This window comes from Megalops cyprinoides, chromosome 19 (genome assembly GCF_013368585.1).
Source record: "Megalops cyprinoides isolate fMegCyp1 chromosome 19, fMegCyp1.pri, whole genome shotgun sequence".
NCBI classification, from domain to species: domain Eukaryota; kingdom Metazoa; phylum Chordata; class Actinopteri; order Elopiformes; family Megalopidae; genus Megalops; species Megalops cyprinoides.
Window position 1 is genome coordinate 10,874,995 of NC_050601.1, and position 17,535 is coordinate 10,892,529.

At 40.2% G+C, this 17,535-nt stretch overlaps 2 protein-coding genes across 3 annotated transcripts; one reads left to right on the forward strand and one right to left on the reverse strand.

Annotated features, from left to right (window-relative positions):
* Positions 1 to 141: 141 nt before the first annotated feature.
* Positions 142 to 11,832, forward strand: prr14 (proline rich 14). The gene is made up of 10 exons (XM_036552846.1): positions 142 to 263; positions 1,372 to 1,544; positions 2,012 to 2,183; positions 4,880 to 4,920; positions 5,057 to 7,302; positions 7,966 to 8,992; positions 9,318 to 9,453; positions 10,804 to 10,916; positions 11,248 to 11,316; positions 11,502 to 11,832. The coding sequence occupies exons 2-10, from the start codon at positions 1,402 to 1,404 to the stop codon at positions 11,830 to 11,832; spliced, it is 4,278 nt and encodes a 1,425-aa protein (XP_036408739.1). The 5' UTR covers positions 142 to 263; positions 1,372 to 1,401.
* Positions 11,833 to 13,446: 1,614 nt separating this feature from the next.
* Positions 13,447 to 17,074, reverse strand: LOC118795137 (transmembrane protein 265-like). Of its 2 annotated transcripts, XR_005005784.1 has the most exons (3): positions 16,740 to 17,074; positions 15,539 to 15,896; positions 13,447 to 14,136 (listed from the first exon to the last, which is right to left on the reverse strand). XR_005005784.1 is itself a non-coding variant. In XM_036553511.1 (2 exons), exons 1-2 carry the CDS (start codon positions 15,737 to 15,739, stop codon positions 13,978 to 13,980), a joined length of 360 nt encoding a protein of 119 aa, XP_036409404.1. In that variant the 5' UTR covers positions 15,740 to 16,101; the 3' UTR covers positions 13,447 to 13,977. The 2 variants fall into 2 exon arrangements, 1 of the variants encoding a protein (XP_036409404.1); XM_036553511.1 differs by lacking the exon at positions 16,740 to 17,074 and having other exon boundaries at positions 15,539 to 16,101.
* Positions 17,075 to 17,535: the final 461 nt, after the last annotated feature.

Here is a 17,535-nt window from a genome sequence, read left to right on the forward strand (position 1 = left end):
ATTGGTTTATCTCCATAATGAATACATATAGGGCAGGTTGAATTTGAGCTCATTGGCTAATGGTTGGTTGACCGTGGGATCGGTGATACCAGGGTGTAGGTTGTGAATGCTGCGTTGCGGGGAAGGAACTTGAATGAAATGGTTAAATTTGGGCGCCGTCTGCCGTATCTTATTGTAAATTAATATTTAAGTGTAAATTATGTTATAGTTGGCTAATGTAGCTAGTTAGCTAGCTACATAAGTTATATCTCCTAAGTCACTGGGTGTGTATATTTCAAAGTTATTACTTATGACTCTGAAAGTAGTAGCTGTATTTTTTCCATCTTTATTACTAGAATAGCAAGCTAGGTAGCTAACGTCAGATAGCAAGCTATTGTTGCTGTTTCCTTTTGCCGTAAAGGGTAGGTAGCTGTGATGCTGTTAGTTGCAGGGCATTGCATCGCTTGATAAGTTTATCTAGCTGTGAGCGAGCTAGCTGGTAGTTTTTAAAAAGCAGCAGCAGATGCCTGGCTTACACATGTAAGATAAGTAGCTAGCAAATTTATTAACTTCTGCCGGGCCAGACCATCTAATTATCCGATAATACTGGGTAACGTTATCTGTGTGTCGGCATCACTGTTATTAAGGTAACCATACCTAATTAAGTGGTAGGTTCATTTTATTGCAACGTTGGTTGGTCATGGGCAGCAACATTGTTATTTGTTCACTTCTATCACTGCTAACTTACCGAGTAAGCCCACCAGCTAAATTTATTATCAAGTAAGTATTCGCTCAATTAGGTGTTTGGTCGAGGTGCCCTCTATTACTCTACTAATTGGGTAAACGTAGAGAAAAGTGGTAGGTGGTCTGTTCGTTAGTTACGTCCATTAGTTTAGATAGCTAGCATTGTGTAGCGAAGTTCATCAACCAGCCAGCGATGTATCGAACTGCTTTAGCTGGATAAAGTTGTCTCTGGAGAAGTGGATTAACGTTAAATGACGTTCCTTCAAAGCTGACTAGCTACCCGATTTGTAAACTGAAGCTAAAATCACGGAAAGTCAGACTACGATCATATTTGTGTGTCTTAATGCTTTTCTGACAAAAGTGGTTTGCATTGGCTAGCTGTTTACAGTATTTTTTGTAGCAATTGCTTGGGTTACACTGTTTATTTGATAAAAATTCCTTTTTCAGAGAGACTTCTAAGAATGTGACTAGTAAAAGTTGCAAGTTAAAAAGCGAATTATGCAAAAGTTAAATGGAATATACTGTAAAAAAAATTTTGTTACCTGTGACTTCATGTAGTTGATGAACATTAACTCTTTTGTAACCATTGCACTATGACAAGTATGTCCGTGTGGAGATGTTTAGCATGTTGTGTTTGTGTTGTCACAGAGGTAGAGGCAGCAGGGGGAGAGATTGGGGATGATATCCACCCCTCCTTCCTTTCACCCCCAAGTTGTATGTCCGATGGAGGGAGATGCTGAAATCCGCCCTACCCCGCTCTGCGCCCCCTGTCCCAGCAAATCTCAACATCACCTTCACTCCCTTCCTTCTGCCACACACAGGTACAAGGTTTATGTTTTTTTTTTTTTTTTGTTCTTTGTTACTTTATGTGCATTAGGTTGCATGGATACTCATCTCTTCGTTTCACCTTCAGTGAATACACTTGCACTTGGAATCTGCTGCTTGGCTCTAAACAAATGTTTTTGTCGCTCAACTTTCACACACTGCTCTCCCAGATTAATCATTGTTACTTTAGTGACCTCTTGCAGAGTAGCCCAAATTCGGGATTCGGTATACTTCCCACAAGAGTTCAGTGTAAACTGACTGCATAGTTTTGTCGTGCAAGAGACTCATTCATGTGTGATTATGAATCTGACCTATAACTTGGCCATGCTGCCTTTCCCTTGAGTTACCAAATTCACGGGCCTCTTCTGTGATGACCTTTGTCGTGGTGATGTCATCGGTGACGTTTTAAACCTACGTACGTGCACCGCTCAAGTTGTGGTTCTCTCTCTCGCTTTATCAACAGGCGCAGAGATGATGATGGAGGGAAAAGAGAAGCAAGCAGAAGAAGCGGGCGCCTTCAGGTTGCCAAAGAGCAAACGCAAGATAAGGAAGATGTGCAAGAGAAAAGGAGGACAGTGCAGAGGAGAACCAGGCTGAACTCTTCTCTCACAAAGAAAAAGAGGGGTAGTGGCACGGTGAGTTTCTAAAAACTGGTTTTGCATCTCTTAATACGGTGCTAATGTTGTGTCCATAAATTCAGTAGGAATAGGTGCTGCACACTATCTATGTATATGTGTATGTGCAAGTGTATACTGTATTATACAGTACCAGTCAAAAGTTTGGACACACCTAATTAAGATAATGCGAAACATGAATTCAAAGACATTTTGATCTAAAGACTGCAAAAACTAAAAACATTTTTGGCTACTTTGAAGAATCTATAAATATAAGACAGTTTTGATTTGTTTAACACTTCTTTTGGTTGCTGCATAATTCCATTTGTGTTATTTCATAGTTTTGATGTCTTTAACATTCTAAAATGTAGAAGATAGAAAAGAAGAAAAATTACATTACCGTTACGTTAGCTCAAAACCTGCTTTCCTCACATCCATGTTGGATCCATAACACAAAAAATGATTTTGTTAGTTTAGCAAAACTGTGAAAGTAAAATTACTACAACTTCCAATTTTGTTGATTGTAGCAATGCTAAGAACAATACTTGTACTGAAGAAACATCAACTGTTATTTATATTCTTTATTTCTTAAACCTCATTTGAGGTTCTGACTGCATCTGACTGAATTTGGCTTGTTGTGAATTTTTTTTGAAGGATATAACAGTCATAAGAAATCAGGAAGATGTTACAGAAATTACTTGCATTACATTAAAGAAGTAAATTTTCTGTTATAATTGGCCACATTTCTGTGATTGAATGCATGTGGGTGGCAGTTCTGCGGAAGATCAAACAATAGGATGCCCTTTGGGCGAGCGAGGTGGCATGGGCAAAGGATCTTTCTATTTGATTATTGTCTGAATTAAAATTATCACAAGCTGTCATTATCTTAATTCAGATTGAGATTGTGTGGTTTCTTTCTGCTTTTGTGTGAGATCAACTGCAAAAAGGAAGCGAAAGGCATTGACTCAAACTTAAAGTATCAATGGCTCCATGAAAAGCAGGCCGTTGCTTTGGTGCACTTTATTTGGGACTCCCTTTGTCCTTAGTCTGGAGTTTGCAAACTGCTCCAGGTTAAGCAAAAGCAATTCTTTAGGCAGTTGCCTTCAGTGTTGTGCAGCTGATTGAGTTGCCTCATCATAGATTGCCTTTAGATTGACCTGTTTCTTTAACAATATCTGTTGATGTTGGCTTACCCTCAATTTTTGATGGATTATTTGGTTTGGCGGAAAAAAAATCCAACTTGTTCTTTAAAAGTGACACTGACAATTTGCTTACTGGATAGTAAGCAAATGTATCTGCCATATTGTACACAATGTCAAATTATCATAACACCAACTCCTCTAATATATAAATATATATATTATATATGGTCACAGTCATTGAGAGGGACTAAAGGATCACAGACAGATTAAATGCATTCTGAAAGTATCTTGAGGCTAATTTTTATTATATTGTTTGAATTATAATGTATTGTGTTCCAAGGTGGTTGTTCAACTGCTTTTCAGGTTTTTTCACTGTGTATAATTTTTTTCCATTAATGAGTATGCTCCCAAAATTAGGTTGTGGTCTGAGCTGTGATACCACCATATTCAGTTCCTTTATTCTGCAACCTTTTTACAAGACTAGTTCCCAAACCACTATAACACAATTGCTGCCTTGCATATTAAGATGAAATTGGTTGTCCTGAGATGTAGTTTGGGTCATGGGGAAATTTTCATAGCCTTTCTAAGGCTAAAATATGAGTGTATTCTCAATGTATCTAATAAGCTAATTACTGTTGGATAAAGTGATTTTTGTCCCCTACGGTAATTAGAGATTAGTTCAGAACTAGTCTCTTGTTATTAATGCGATTGAATATTTTACTCATTATAATTGGGTTGAGCTGGGGCTCATTATTGGCTCGGCTGGTTAAGATGCCCATTCTGAGCGCAGGCTGAGTTCTGTGGTTTGGAATTGATCCCAGCCGTGTCATCAGCTGACATTGAACAGGAGCTTTTGGCAGTAGAAAATGAATAAGCCTCATACTGCTGGGGTGTGGGTGGGTATCCTGGTGGAATCTACTTGTTGCACCATTCTTACACACCCTCAGACTTAATGGGCAGCTGTGAGTTGCTTAGGTCACATTAGGGACAGCTATGTAGCATAATGGTTAAGGAGCAGGACTTGTAACCAAAAGGTTGCCGGTTTGATTCCCCACTGGGGCACTGCTGCTGTACCCTTGGGCAAGATACTTAACCCACAGTTGCCCCAGTAAATATCCAGCTGTATAAATGGATAACATGTTTAAAAATAACTGTAACCTCTGTAAGTCGCTCTGGATAAGAGCATCTGTTAAATGCCTTCAGCATTCCGCTACAAGTGCAGTGCTTGCTGCAGCAAATGCAAGCCTAGTATGTACAGTTTTTTATTACAAAGTACATACTTTAAAAGGGAGAAAAGCAAAAAAAGAAAAACCAAATGCAAATTGGTTAGCCTGTTTGGTCTGACATTTGTTCTGTGCATGTATGTGCCCCAGGCTAACATGATGATATAGTGTTAAGTTTAATTGAGGGGTAAATAAGTCAGTCATCCTTCACATTCCTCTGCTCCCACACAGAGATAGGATTATTTTGATTGTTAAAGTTGATCTCTCGTGAGTACAAGGTATTCCCCTTGAGCTGTTTCTTTAAGATCAGAACGATTCAGGCAGTCTTACCACATGTCACTTTATGTTACAGGAAAAATTTTCCAGATTGGGTACTCAAGGTGAAATGACAAAGTGAGTATGGATTTTCATAGAAACCAGAAATTTCATTCCACATGATGTATTCTCTACACTTACACCTTTACATATTGTAAATATTTCTATATTCATTATTTGTTAATTGGATGTTTTGTTTGTTTTTTCACTTCAGGCACAAAACGGGAAGGGGACGCCGGCGCAAAATGGTACCAGCCACCCCCACAATCCTAATACAGGAGAACATGACAGGAGAGACTGACCTAGAACCCATACAGTCTGAAAAGGAAACAGAAACTGTTGAACCTCCTGAAAGCCCACCTCCTGTGAAGGGATGGATGATTGGCCCCCTCTTCCGGTCATTCAAGTCCAAGATGGCCAGCTTCTCAGAAATGGTTATGAGTCCTGTTCGTCTTTTCAAACCCAGCTATTCCTCAGCACCCTCCAGTACACAGCCAGATCTTCAGGGTCTTTGCTTAGAGAGCGCCACTGACAACTGCCTCAGCATGGAGGACCACAATGGGCACTTGTCAGAACAAGAAATGGGAGGGAGGCTTGATAGCCAAAGACTGTTAGAAACAGAAATTAAAAGTGAAGGCAGCCCTGATTCAGGGTTGTGTCCAGATGAGGGGCATATGGGAAAAGATTTCCATAATTGCTTTGAGTCCCAAACCGTCCATGGAGAGGAAAGAAAAGAGACTGAAACAGGATGTTTGAATCGTCCTCGCCCTAATTTATTGCAGGAACGGAGCTCTTGTGTGGATGAAGGACAGACTGCAGTCCGAGAACACTCCTCCGTGAGGAGACTTGACTTTGATACAGAAACAAAAGTCGAGAACTGTGTTCAAGAGGAGGAATGTCTTCATGCAACAAAACAATGTTCAGGCAGTGTCACATCCAACAAACTAGAGGGACAGACTTGTGATCAGACACTTTCTTGCAGCAATAGTGGGAAGCTGAACGAATCCCCTCTTTGTAGGCAAGATAGTCCCCTCCGCAGAGGCAGCAATAGGTCCACAATTCACTTAAGTACTTCCAAGGAACAGCAGGCAAGAGAAGGTGTACACTTTCAAAAGTTACGTGCTAAACGCCTCTTTCCGGGTGATGCTGTGTCTCCTAGTCGTCCAACCAAACGTTCACCTTCATCTGCTATTGACTTTCAGACTGCCCCTGAAGAAAATACACTTTTGACAGATGAGCCATTGGACTTTTTCAGCCTGAAGGAAGATTGTACCCTTGGAGAAACCTCAGAGCCTACTGCACTAGAGAGAAACACAAGTTCTCTGTCTAGTCCTTTAACCACCTCATTTTACTGTACACCCCCTGAATCTGTTTTGGAAGATACGGGGAACGGAAGTTTTGGGAAGCCAAGAAATCTGGAAGATAAAGATGACTTCCCTTCACCCTCACCTGACTTTAGGGATGTAGCAGCAGTTGAAAGGTGCAGAACCCCAGAGGACTGTGTTGTTAGCCCGTCACCAAGCAAGTCCCCTTTCACTGCAGCAGATCATCTTGGCAGGGTTTCTGCTAAAGTGCTGGAAGACGATGGGGAGGGAACTCGAGAGAGGGAAGGACAATCTGGAAAACATGAGACTCATTTACAGACTCAGTCCCAAGTCTTGAACTCTTTTCAGCTGAGGCCCTCACTGAAGAAACCCCATGATGATCAACCTAAAGAAGGGCCAGGAATTAGGGTGTCAAAATTAAGACGGAGAGAAGTGCAGACTGAGGCAGAAACTGGTCTGGAAGCACATGGAAGATTAAAATACGGAAGAGGAGGAAAACAAGGAAAAAGGCAAAAAAGCAAAACCTCAAACAACGTGAGAGAGTTACTAGCTGTAACCACTGGTGTTGCCCAGGAAGATGCACAGTCAGGCCAGACGGAAGTCAGGGAAGGGACTGATTCTTCTAATAGACAGCTAATAGACAGTGATTCTGATGTAAATTTTACTTCCATGAGTGCTGATTCCACAATAAGGGCATCCCTAGAGTTTAAAGATGGTAACAGCAACACAAAGGACAGCAGTGGTAAAAACAAACTAAACATGACTGCCACTGTGAGTATGAGTAGAGTTGTAAGTAGATGTAAAAATGCCACTTGCCATAGAAAATTAAAAAACATTAGCGGTACAAGTGTTCATACAAGCTCTACAGACAGCAGCACAAACAAGTCAGAGTTGGAATCCGTAGCCCTAATGGAGAATAATATACCATCTCCAAACCTCCCAACACCGTTATCTGCAATGATGATCACAGAAACAAAAAGGGAAAAGGAGGAGGATTTTGGAAGCATTGCATCAGACACTATGACTAAAGGAACAGGACCCCACTGTCCAAGGAGGGAACATCAGCATTTCAGGAGAAGGAAGCGGAATGTTTCTCCAGGAACAGAAATGGATTTCATGCTGAATCAGAAAAAGGGTATACGTGTGCAGGAGACTTTCAAATATCCTGTACATGAAATTGTTCAGCGTGAAAACAGTGAAGAAAGTCAGAAAAGTCAAGCAATTGGTCCTAGTACCCAAATAAATGTAGGGAGGCCAAGGAAGAGAACAAGGAGTCTCAAAATAGTAAAGACAACCAGAGAAGATGTACAGGACAACAAAGAAGGTGGTAAAAATGAAAGGATTGCAGAGATGAATTTGAAAAGTGAAAGAACGCAGACAAGAGATGAAGAGAGACGCCCTCGTAATCTGGAGCTCCAGGAAGAAGTGATATCAGAAGGAGCAGGCATGGCTATTATTCTGCCAAAAAGGGAAACAACACCAGGGCTTTTGCCTGTCCGTCGAAGGGTTGGGCGTCCACCCAAATCCTCTCGACAGCAAGAATCCAGCAAAGATATTTTGGACCCTTCAGAACTGCAAGGAAAGCTTTACTTGACATCACGTAACCTCAGCCATGTACAGACAAGAACATCTAGGAGGGTTTTTCAGACTCAAGCAGACTTAAGTGTACCAGATACCGAGAAAGCGCAAACAAGCCTGGTCTTCAGTGACACTATTCAAAAAGAAACAGAGAATGAGAGGTTGATGGAATGTTTTAGTGGCCCAGACCCATCATCATCTTCTGCTACCCTGGGATCAGGAATGACTCAGTCAATGAATGATTGGAGCCTCCATGGTAGTACAGTGGAAGACCCCTCAACAGAAGAGGATATGACTGTGTTTTTGCCAGTGCAAGCTGATACTAGATCTCAGGTTCAGTTCAACAAGTGCACACTGAAGAATGAGGAGAAAGAAATGGGAAGCACTTCCTGTACTTCTTCAACAACTACTGTCATGCATAATCTGTGTGGAGCCGAGGCTGTGGAAGGACAGGAGGAGGTGGAGTCCAGGAAAGTGTGCATGCTAATAAAAAAAGGCGTGCAACTAGAGAGAAGAGGGAGGAGACTGAAGCAGAGAGACAGGCTAAGAAAGGGGGAAGACTCGCATAAAAGGAGAGGAAGGAGTTGGTTGACAACTGGATGTGAAGAAGCGGAGCCCCTGACCAAGATGGAAGAGCAAAAGAAGGAGGCTCATCCATCAGAAAAATCAGGTAGCAGCTCCTTACCCACCCGCCTGTTGCGAAGCTACTCTTGTCCAGAGATCCCCTCTCTCTTCCTCAATCGCCCTCTGACAAGTCCTCTGCTGCCTTCAGCCCCGCACAGCAGACTTCACCCCACACCTCTCCACCAGTGCCCTTCCATTGCTCCCCCTCCTTCTCCGGCTAAACGTGCTCGTAGGCATACCGTCTGTAGTCTGGAAGTGGAAAGAGAGATCGCCCCCCTCTGCCTGCGTAAGGAAGTTTACCCCACTGGAAGGCGGAGTCTGTACTGCACACCCTTGCATCCTACCTCCTCTGCCTCCCCCACTTCCCTCACTGCCCTCGCCTCCTGTTTTCTGTCAAGTCCCTTGGCCTTCCTTTCAAGGAAACAGGATGGGAGCAGCTCAAGTGGGGGTGCCGCTAGTAGTAGTAGTCGTAGTCATGATGCCACTGTCCCCTCCTCCAGTGATGTCATCCCCTCCTCTACCTCCCCTATTGCTTCCCTGGTTCATCACCAAATCCCTGGCTCCACTTCCTGTACCCTCCCCAGAGCTGGCCAGTCCTCTGCCTCCGTTTCTCCTCTTTGCAGGTAATTGTTATATTATGAGCATGATTTCACAGTTACTGCTACAGAGGCTACATGTCACTGAAAGACGCACCATTCTTGTCTCTTATAATGTGGCAGCTATATTTACAGATTACAAATTCTTTACACATCAACTTTAGGTGATTTTGGATTTTTTTATGTTGCCGTTTCACTCTTTGTTCTTTCAGTTCTTTGAATGGACTTTTTTTCCCTTAAGTTCTTTATTGAGCAATTGTATAAATACTTTGTTTTGTCTTAATATATATTGACTCACTAATGATTCATAGTTTAGTGCATGTGAGTGAGTAACCATTCCCTGCTTCACCAGTGTGCCCTCACAGCTTCCATTAGAGGGAGAGAGTGAGGGTAGACCGGGTGAGGATGAACAAAGGTGCTGTTTCGCTCTGGAGCGGGAAGGTCGTGACACACAGGATGAAAAAGCATTCTCAGACTCTGAAATTAAGGTAACGGTCTTCTGTCTGAAAGTGTAGCGATTGACACAGATCGAGTGTCAACTGTCTTAATTTCAGGAAGGAATTTTGAAACATCTGTTATTGTTGTTGGGCCAGCAAAAACAGTCTTGGCCTCCATGCACTGCCATTGGATTTTGGTAAACAACAGATGTTTGCATCACAGCTATAGCTCAAGCAAAGTTATTTCCCTCATGAAATCCGCTTGTTCAGCTGCCACTACCGGATAGCCCAAAACTTTGGACTTACCCAAAATTCAGCCATGTTATGTGTGATGGTAAAGTAGCACTCTCTCCATTTTTCATTTGTGGTGTCAGTTTCCAGTTAATTGTCATGTTACTGAGGTTATGAGGCTAAGGCTATAACATTCATTCATGACAGAATTTTGCAATGAGTTCCGCAACCGTGACACATTCTGCAGCTCTGAAATGCATTAAATAATTATTCAACAATGATAAGCAAGTTAAAAAGACTCTTAATATGTTTTTGTCCTTAACTTACAAAATTTATTTTGAACATAAATACTTGGTTTACTTTAATATTGGTTAAACATTAAAAAGAAACACTGGAAAGTTATGAAATGACATGTTCCGCAACATTTCTGCTATTATGCATCTGGTTACTGTCAACTACACAAATGTTCTCACTATTCAACATTTAGTATGTTGAATCTGTTACAGGCTCTTTGACATAGAATCACCTAAGGCTGATGTAAGCTAATGAACTCATTGTCGTCCACACCCTGCTTAGTTTTCGTAAGCTCTCAGTCCATGTTCTGTAGTGTTCATAGTAATGACAAATTAACTGTTCATTTGTAGTCTTTGTTTTTAGACACAGAATTTGATTCATCCCTAGCGACAGTGCTGCTCTGTGACTAACGGCTGCTATGGCACAATAAACAAAAGGCACAGTGCTGAAGAACAAAAATGGATCCTTTTAAGACATGGCGCAATGTAGAGGGTGTTCTCCATAAATCATGTTTAAGTGGGTTTTTTGGCTCATCAGAATGACAGATGGGATTAAAACAATTCTGTGGAGACTTAGAAACTATGGTGAATGGCATGCACTTGTCAGTTAATTTTAACCATGTGTCTGAATACTTCAGCGGATACTTTGGCAAAAACAAAGGGATAGACTGAAGAGTGGTGTTATGTAATTCTTGTACACAGTGTTTCGAGTAGCACATTCCTTCTTCAAGTACACTTTTTCGGGTTCAGCGTACACATGTTGTAAGATTGCACTGTAGCCATTTGCATACTGTTTCAAGGGCATGCTTTTATTCCTTCCGCATTACTTTTATAATGTATTTCTGCCCCTCCTCCTCCCCCTTCCTTCATAAAGCAGGTTGCCAGTGCAAAAAAAGGTGAACGTGGCAAAGTGTCACGCATCAGAATTCGAAAAACTCCCCCCAAACCACCCACCAACCTTACCCCCATGGGCCTTCCCCGACCTATCAGGTAGGAGATCTGATGGTGTGTGTAACACAATAATACTAGTTGTAACAATAACATTATTATGGCAATAATACCATACTGACACATCTCATTTGTTGACCTAAGACTCTGCTTGGACTTCTCATAGTAGGCCAAGGCTTTGAAAGAGTTTAAATTACTTAGTTAAATAAAAGGTTGGTTTTAGTTGGTCATATTTGGTGGCTTTGAAAGCAGGCTTTGAGAAAAGGGCCAGATTTGGGTGAGGTTTTCTTTGGGAAGAAGTTTGTCCACCCTCTTGTTCAGAACATACAGTCTCATGGACACTGACTGCATGTCAATGCTTGCATCTTAACAGGTTGAGGAAGAAAGAGTTCAGTCTCGAGGAAATTTATACCAACAAGAACTTCCGTAAACCACCAGAAGGGTGAGGTTTAGTAGGCATTTCTGTCTCTGTATTTTATTCTTTTCCGTATGCAAAATGTGACTTTTTATGATGGTTTGTGATTTGCAGTATTTAGCTTTCTGTCAGTTCCCAGCCTGACATTAACACATCTGTTTCGTCTCACTATTTGTCTCCCTCTCTTTCTTTTCTTCCCCCCTGATACCTAGGCGGCTAGAGACGATATTTGAGGAACCAGTGAGCAGTCGTGATGGATCTCTGTCCATGATGGGCCAACGCCGTCTCAAACGATTGGTGGAGTTCCCTGAGCTGGGTGTGGCTAGAAAACCCAGAAAGCCTCTAGCTGCGTCTGGGAGCGGAGCTTCCCGGAAGGCTGGGGGGAGCTCCGTTTTGGGCAGGACTCGGCGGGGAAGCGGTTCTAAAGCCAAAGAAGGACTGTTAGAGGAACCTGATTCATTGCTGTGTTCCAAGCTTGACCAACTGGATGCCTGGATTTCATTTGACCAGGACTTTCTGTTATCAGAGTCCAAACAGGTGTAGCTTGTTTCACTAACTATCAACCAGTACTGTTGCCCATTTTCCAATGGAAGCACAGTTTGGTTGATAGCTTTATTCTGGTGTAGACACTGAGCTAATGGGGGTTTGAAGCACTTCAGGTGATAACACGGTCTCAATATTGCATTTGCCCCTTTATTTCACGTGTTTCTGCATATGTATTTGAGCCCTGACCCATTGAACATCATGCTTTTATTCTACTTGCTAGACCCTTTTTTGTCCATTTTTCCTGATTTTTCCTGATCATCACTCACTTGTGAATGCTCGACTTATGAGTTCTTCAAAAGATTTTATAATTCCATTTTTTATGAGGCATAAATCAATATAGTCTATATTCGTCTATCATGAAAAGTTTAAAATTTCCAGAATAGTTTGGATTGGTGTAGATCAGTGATTCCACGTGGTAGACTGAAACCTGAAAGCACTCAAAGATGTCGATAACCTGCGCACCAAGGTGGCTTTGCTTCCCAGTCTAGTCTTCGTCTTTGCGTATTTAATGTTGCAGTGTAGAGTGGTGGTGTTGCTCAGTTTTGCTGCACATCTGTTAACGTTGCATGCAAGACAGAAAAGCTGTAGGCCCAGTGCCAACCAACCAACCAACCATCAACACAGTTCCTGACCAAATTCAACTAACTGTTGCCAGTGTTTGCCTTTGGGGCCCAGAATTGCCTAGTGTGACACATGTATCGCAACATACATTTGTAAAGATGATTGTGAGAATTGTTAGTCAGCAGTTTGATCTTGTTTCTTTTTTGTTTGGTGCATTTTAGTAAGTTATAGGGGTGTTGCTGCACATTAAAATTTATTAAATTGCCTTGCTGTGGAAGGCTCAATTGTTTTTAGGAATTGTGTGGAATGTCAGTATGTTGTTGTTTGTTTAATGTCTTTGCAGTTATTTGTTTTTTCCCACAGAAATATGATGTATGTCTAGAAAGTTATCAAAATGAATTTGTGGCCAAAAATGGTCCTCTAAAACAGGGTATTTTTCACGAATTTAATTATGAGTACACTTTTTTATTTATGTAAAGTATACATGGAAACCTATCATGAGTTTTTTCTATTTGTCCTGTGCCTATACCTTTCCTAGGCCAGGCTCCCAGTCTTGAGTTCCATGTCCAGTTCTAATTTTTGATATATTGCAAAATAAAATGATTGAAAAGAAACCAGGATAAAATATAAATATTGCTTTTTTACATGTGTTGTTTGTATATAGGAAAAAAGAATTGCTCAATGTTTTTTTTCTATTGAATAAATGTGGTATTTTTATGGTCTGTACATTTGTGTTGTATTACTGACATATATGATAATGGAAAGTAATTTTTAGTTGCACATAACAGCATTTTTAGTTGCATTAATGAATTTCTTGAATGTATATTAATAGCAATATTAGGAAAGCTCTGACAAACTACTTCAGGACATAAATACAGATTGATATTTTTATTACAAAAGCCTTTACAACATGCAATGCAATATTTAAAAGCACAATATTAAAACATGTAAATTTCATTTTGACAAAAAAGAATGTAAAGTCTTTAAGTTAAAAGCAGCTAAATGACAACTTCCACAAAATTATTCTTTTCCATCCTTCTGCTTCTGCTGCATCTGTGTTTTCCTTTACCACTATACATATTCACCTTTTCAGTGATTCATGTATATCAGCAAATGTCCATTAAAGTACATATTTATTAATGCCCTTGTTTTGTCATTTGTTTAACCTTGTTTTATGTTTTATCAAGGTCAATAGCTTTGTCAGCCACACTGAATTTGTAATAATTCCAGAGTTGAATAAAAAATGACTGTAGCCATCTGTAAAGTACATTTAATTCCACAGCATCTATGGACGTATCCGTAACAGTAACACTCTAATAAAAGGTATTCAAATGTGCTCTGCTGTAGTAACTACAAATATTTTAAGTGCTGTTTACCACAGCTGTTGTTTGTGAAATAAACCTGCATATCACTGATACAAAGGAGTAGTGAGAATTTGGCCAGCATCCTTGTGCCTCGATTTTAAGGTGTGAGTTTGAGGCTTGAGGCTGTTTCTCACAGAAGTCCTACACAATTTCACAGTACAAACTTCAAAATTTAGTATTCTTTGCGCATCGGGAAGCGATACTAAGTTAGTATTGGTCAGTTTATCAGCGTGAGTAGGTACGACACTAGGGCCATCAACACTGGGATGAGAACGAGGAGCCCTAGCCACGTTGCAATGGCAATGATGCTGAAGCGTCTGGCCTTGAGAGAGTGAACCTGGGCTTTCTCTGGGTCTGTCTGTCGCCACTCTCGCACCTGTGATAGAAAAGATTGTATCTGTTGGTTGACCCAAACAATGAGTAGCTACTAGGATAGCATATCTGATACCATCTTAATGTTATGTTTGCTTGATTAGTCTGTTGGGTAGTTCCCATAGGCTAATGTCAAGCTACATTTTGCAAGCAGTGCCAGAGGGAGAAATCCTATAATCTGAGAGAAATTACACAAAATTTTGTAAATGCAGATTGACTGTAAAGTACAATTTATTTTTGATAACAGGAAAATATTTCCAGTTTCCCCCTTTTAATTTATTTTAAAATTTGTTTTGGGATTTTCGAATATGTACTGCACACATTTTGTATGAATAATCATATAATTTACTTAACACGTATACAATGTAACAAACAGTCATGCATATATGTAATGTGTCGTAAGTTGCTGCCAGATGTGAACATCTGCTAAATAATTTATCAATGATCAGCAATGTCACCATTAAAAATTACATTTGAGCAGGTACTTCTGGTAAATTTGAATGCATTGAAATTGGTTTCTATATGCCTTGGGCTGTCAGCTACAAATATTGTTATGTAGAAACTTCCAAAAGTGATTTAAATGATATTATGAATTACCTTCAACAACGTAGCTATTACTAAATTTTGTAAGTGCAGATTGATTATAAAGTACAATTTATTTTTGATAACACGAAAATATTTCCAGTTTCCCCTTTTAATTTATTTTAACAACTGAATGAGAGAGTACTCATTCTCCAACTGAATAATGGAATGTAAAATTAGATTCTTCGTCTGAGCAATGTCTTTCAAAACCCAGTTAGTTTTCAACAGTTTGTCAAATTCTAAATCATATGATGTTTCTATTCATCAAAGCTGAGAATCTATACGTCATTTTCCCATGCTTCATGGAAACCACCAAACCACCATGTTGAAGCCCAGCGTAGATAGAGGGTGAGAACATGTGGTCTGGTTACAAGTGGTTTTGTTGCATCAGCTGAATTCATTTGTAGGAGCACAGAGAACGGAAATAACACCACGTGACATTTATATGGTGAAGCCATTTTTTAAAACTGCATTATCATTTCCTTTTTTTCCTGCCTTTTTCCCTTTTTCAACCCTATTTAGGAATCACCAATCATATATCAACCTTATCTAATTGCTATAATCTCTGCACACATATCGGAGAACTGAAGAAAGATGAATACTTTCCTCTAAAACATCTACAGCAAACGACCAATCACACATCTTGCCATCTGACCCACACATAACCCCATTAGTTCCATTTTTTAAATTGTGAATTTCAATGCAAATCCATTAATTTTCATCCATGAAACGATTCTTAACATCTAGATATGAAACTGGCTACACATTCCTCAGTGACTACAGCACTGGCTACACATGGTAATGATTTTAAAATATGAATTTACCTTGACAGAGCTGATCAAAGACAGAATGCCAATACATGAGATTCCACAGATGATGCTGGCAATGGCCAGTCGCCTATAGTCCTTGATCTGGCTTTTGGGACTGTCATCTCCACCTCTTGACTGATGGCCCGTGCTTTGGACAGACTGCAGAGGAACCACCTCATCTGCTTTCAGATCAGCAGCACTGGAAGGGCTGGACATCACTGCAAAGGTTTTAGCAAGAAACTACAGAGGCAAAATGAAACTGTTCTATAGAATGGAGAAACCGGATGCTGAGAGGTTTGAGAGTTTGCACAGATGGATGGAGGTTTTATCGTGGGTAAAAGACAGTTGACAGCTGAGGTTACATGAGGGGAATCTGGGCGCAAAGAATACAAGGCATAGAAAAGGCAATGGGGGACAACAGACATTTGTGAAATGTATGAGTATTTTTCCATTTAGACAGTTCCCAGGACATTTTACAAGGACGTGAACACGTGTGGAATGAGGAATATGCAGTGTTGCCTAACTACAACAGAACCTGCAATAGCTACTATGATTACAGAACAGAATGATTTGGTTATTCGCCAACATGTGTAGGTCTCTCTTATCATTGAACTGCTTAAGTCCCTTTTTTTCTTTTCATTCGTCTTTAGGGAGACAGCGAGATTAAACAGATGACCCACACACACACCCGACATGTTGTTTTAATTCACTCTTCAGAAATGAGAAAAACATGGTTTTAGACTGTAGGTAGTGCGTTATAAAATGATCAGTCATGTAACAGTGTTGGTAAGTTGTTTGAAGAGCAGTGTTTACATTAGTAAAAGCACATGTACCAGTTATAGTTCTAGCCTATCACTCAAAAATACGCAATGAAACTGCAATGTGAACACACCATATTTGAATCTTCAATATCTTAACTTTCTTCAGAAAATGCAGACGTATTGTTATTATTTCTCTGAGGCAGCATCACAAAAAGATTCCCTTTGTTTTGTAATAATTGATTCCCCTTGCTTATAAGTGTTATGATATTAAAATATACTGCCCATCTATTCTATTCTTATATTTTTGTAATGGAATGTAATGTACCTCAACATCTTTAACTAAGTCTGTCCAGTACTTGTGGTGTGACGTGCAATCATACTGGAGCATAACTTCAAACAGAGTATCATCTGTCCTACTGTGAGACACAAACATCCATCTGACATAAGATACTTACAGATTTTGGCGTCTGAGCTTGAAGAAGAATTCTCCCTCAAGGTACAGAATTGCCACTTCAGATGAAAGTTTCAGTTTCCCTAGGTCAAGTATAAATCCACAGACAAGACTGCAACAATGATGTTGAATTTATCTTGTTGCTTTTTTTTCTTTTTGGAGGGCGGTACAAATGTATTCTTTTGTTGAAGTGAGCTTCAACAGCAATTCTTGCTGAAGCAGTTTCACAACAGAAAGAATGTTTTTCAGGCTTACTTTCAAGACATTGTAATCTCGCAAACCCGGAATCTGCCCTTCTGATTTGGCTTGATAATTGTTACCTTGAAAATGTATTGTACACTACTGCACCTCGCACTGTAGAGAGCAAGCAAGGGGAGGGAAGTTTTCTTTTTCATGTGACCACTCCCCTTTCCCCCCTCCTTCATCTCCCTTTATCACATTTTAGTCATTTGTCCCATCCCCCCTTTTCCAGATTAACTATTTTCTTCCTTCCTCTTCTCTTAGTAGTTATTATTTATCTTGCACAAGAGAGCCCACATGTTAACAACATGATTTTATATTTGTTTTGCTTGCACACTGTCCATACAATTGACTGCATTAGAATTGTTGTTTCCTCAGAATGTTTCCTAAGCACAGACCGATGAGTCGAAGAGTAGTGATTTCAGTCATATTTATATATTGTTATATTTACAACATGACTTTATTGTTGACCTTCCACACATACATAATGGCTACATACATAACAGAAGTCTGAAATTGACAACTGAGGGTGCTTCTTTGATGGTTTTTCACTCTCTCGC

What these genes read in the sequence shown, in the direction of transcription:
- LOC118795137 (XM_036553511.1), bottom strand. Translation starts at nt 15,739, where the DNA reads ATGTCCAGCCCTTCCAGTGCTGCTGATCTGAAAGCAGATGAGGTGGTT. An exon ending in CTTTGATCAGCTCTGTCAAG is followed by an intron (nt 14,137 to 15,538) that starts GTAAATTCATAT and finishes TTTCTATCACAG; the next exon opens with GTGCGAGAGTGGCGACAGAC.
- prr14 (XM_036552846.1), top strand. Translation starts at nt 1,402, where the DNA reads ATGATATCCACCCCTCCTTCCTTTCACCCCCAAGTTGTATGTCCGATG. An exon ending in AAAAGAGGGGTAGTGGCACG is followed by an intron (nt 2,184 to 4,879) that starts GTGAGTTTCTAA and finishes TTTATGTTACAG; the next exon opens with GAAAAATTTTCCAGATTGGG. An exon ending in CATGCTGAATCAGAAAAAGG is followed by an intron (nt 7,303 to 7,965) that starts GTATACGTGTGC and finishes CCCTGGGATCAG; the next exon opens with GAATGACTCAGTCAATGAAT.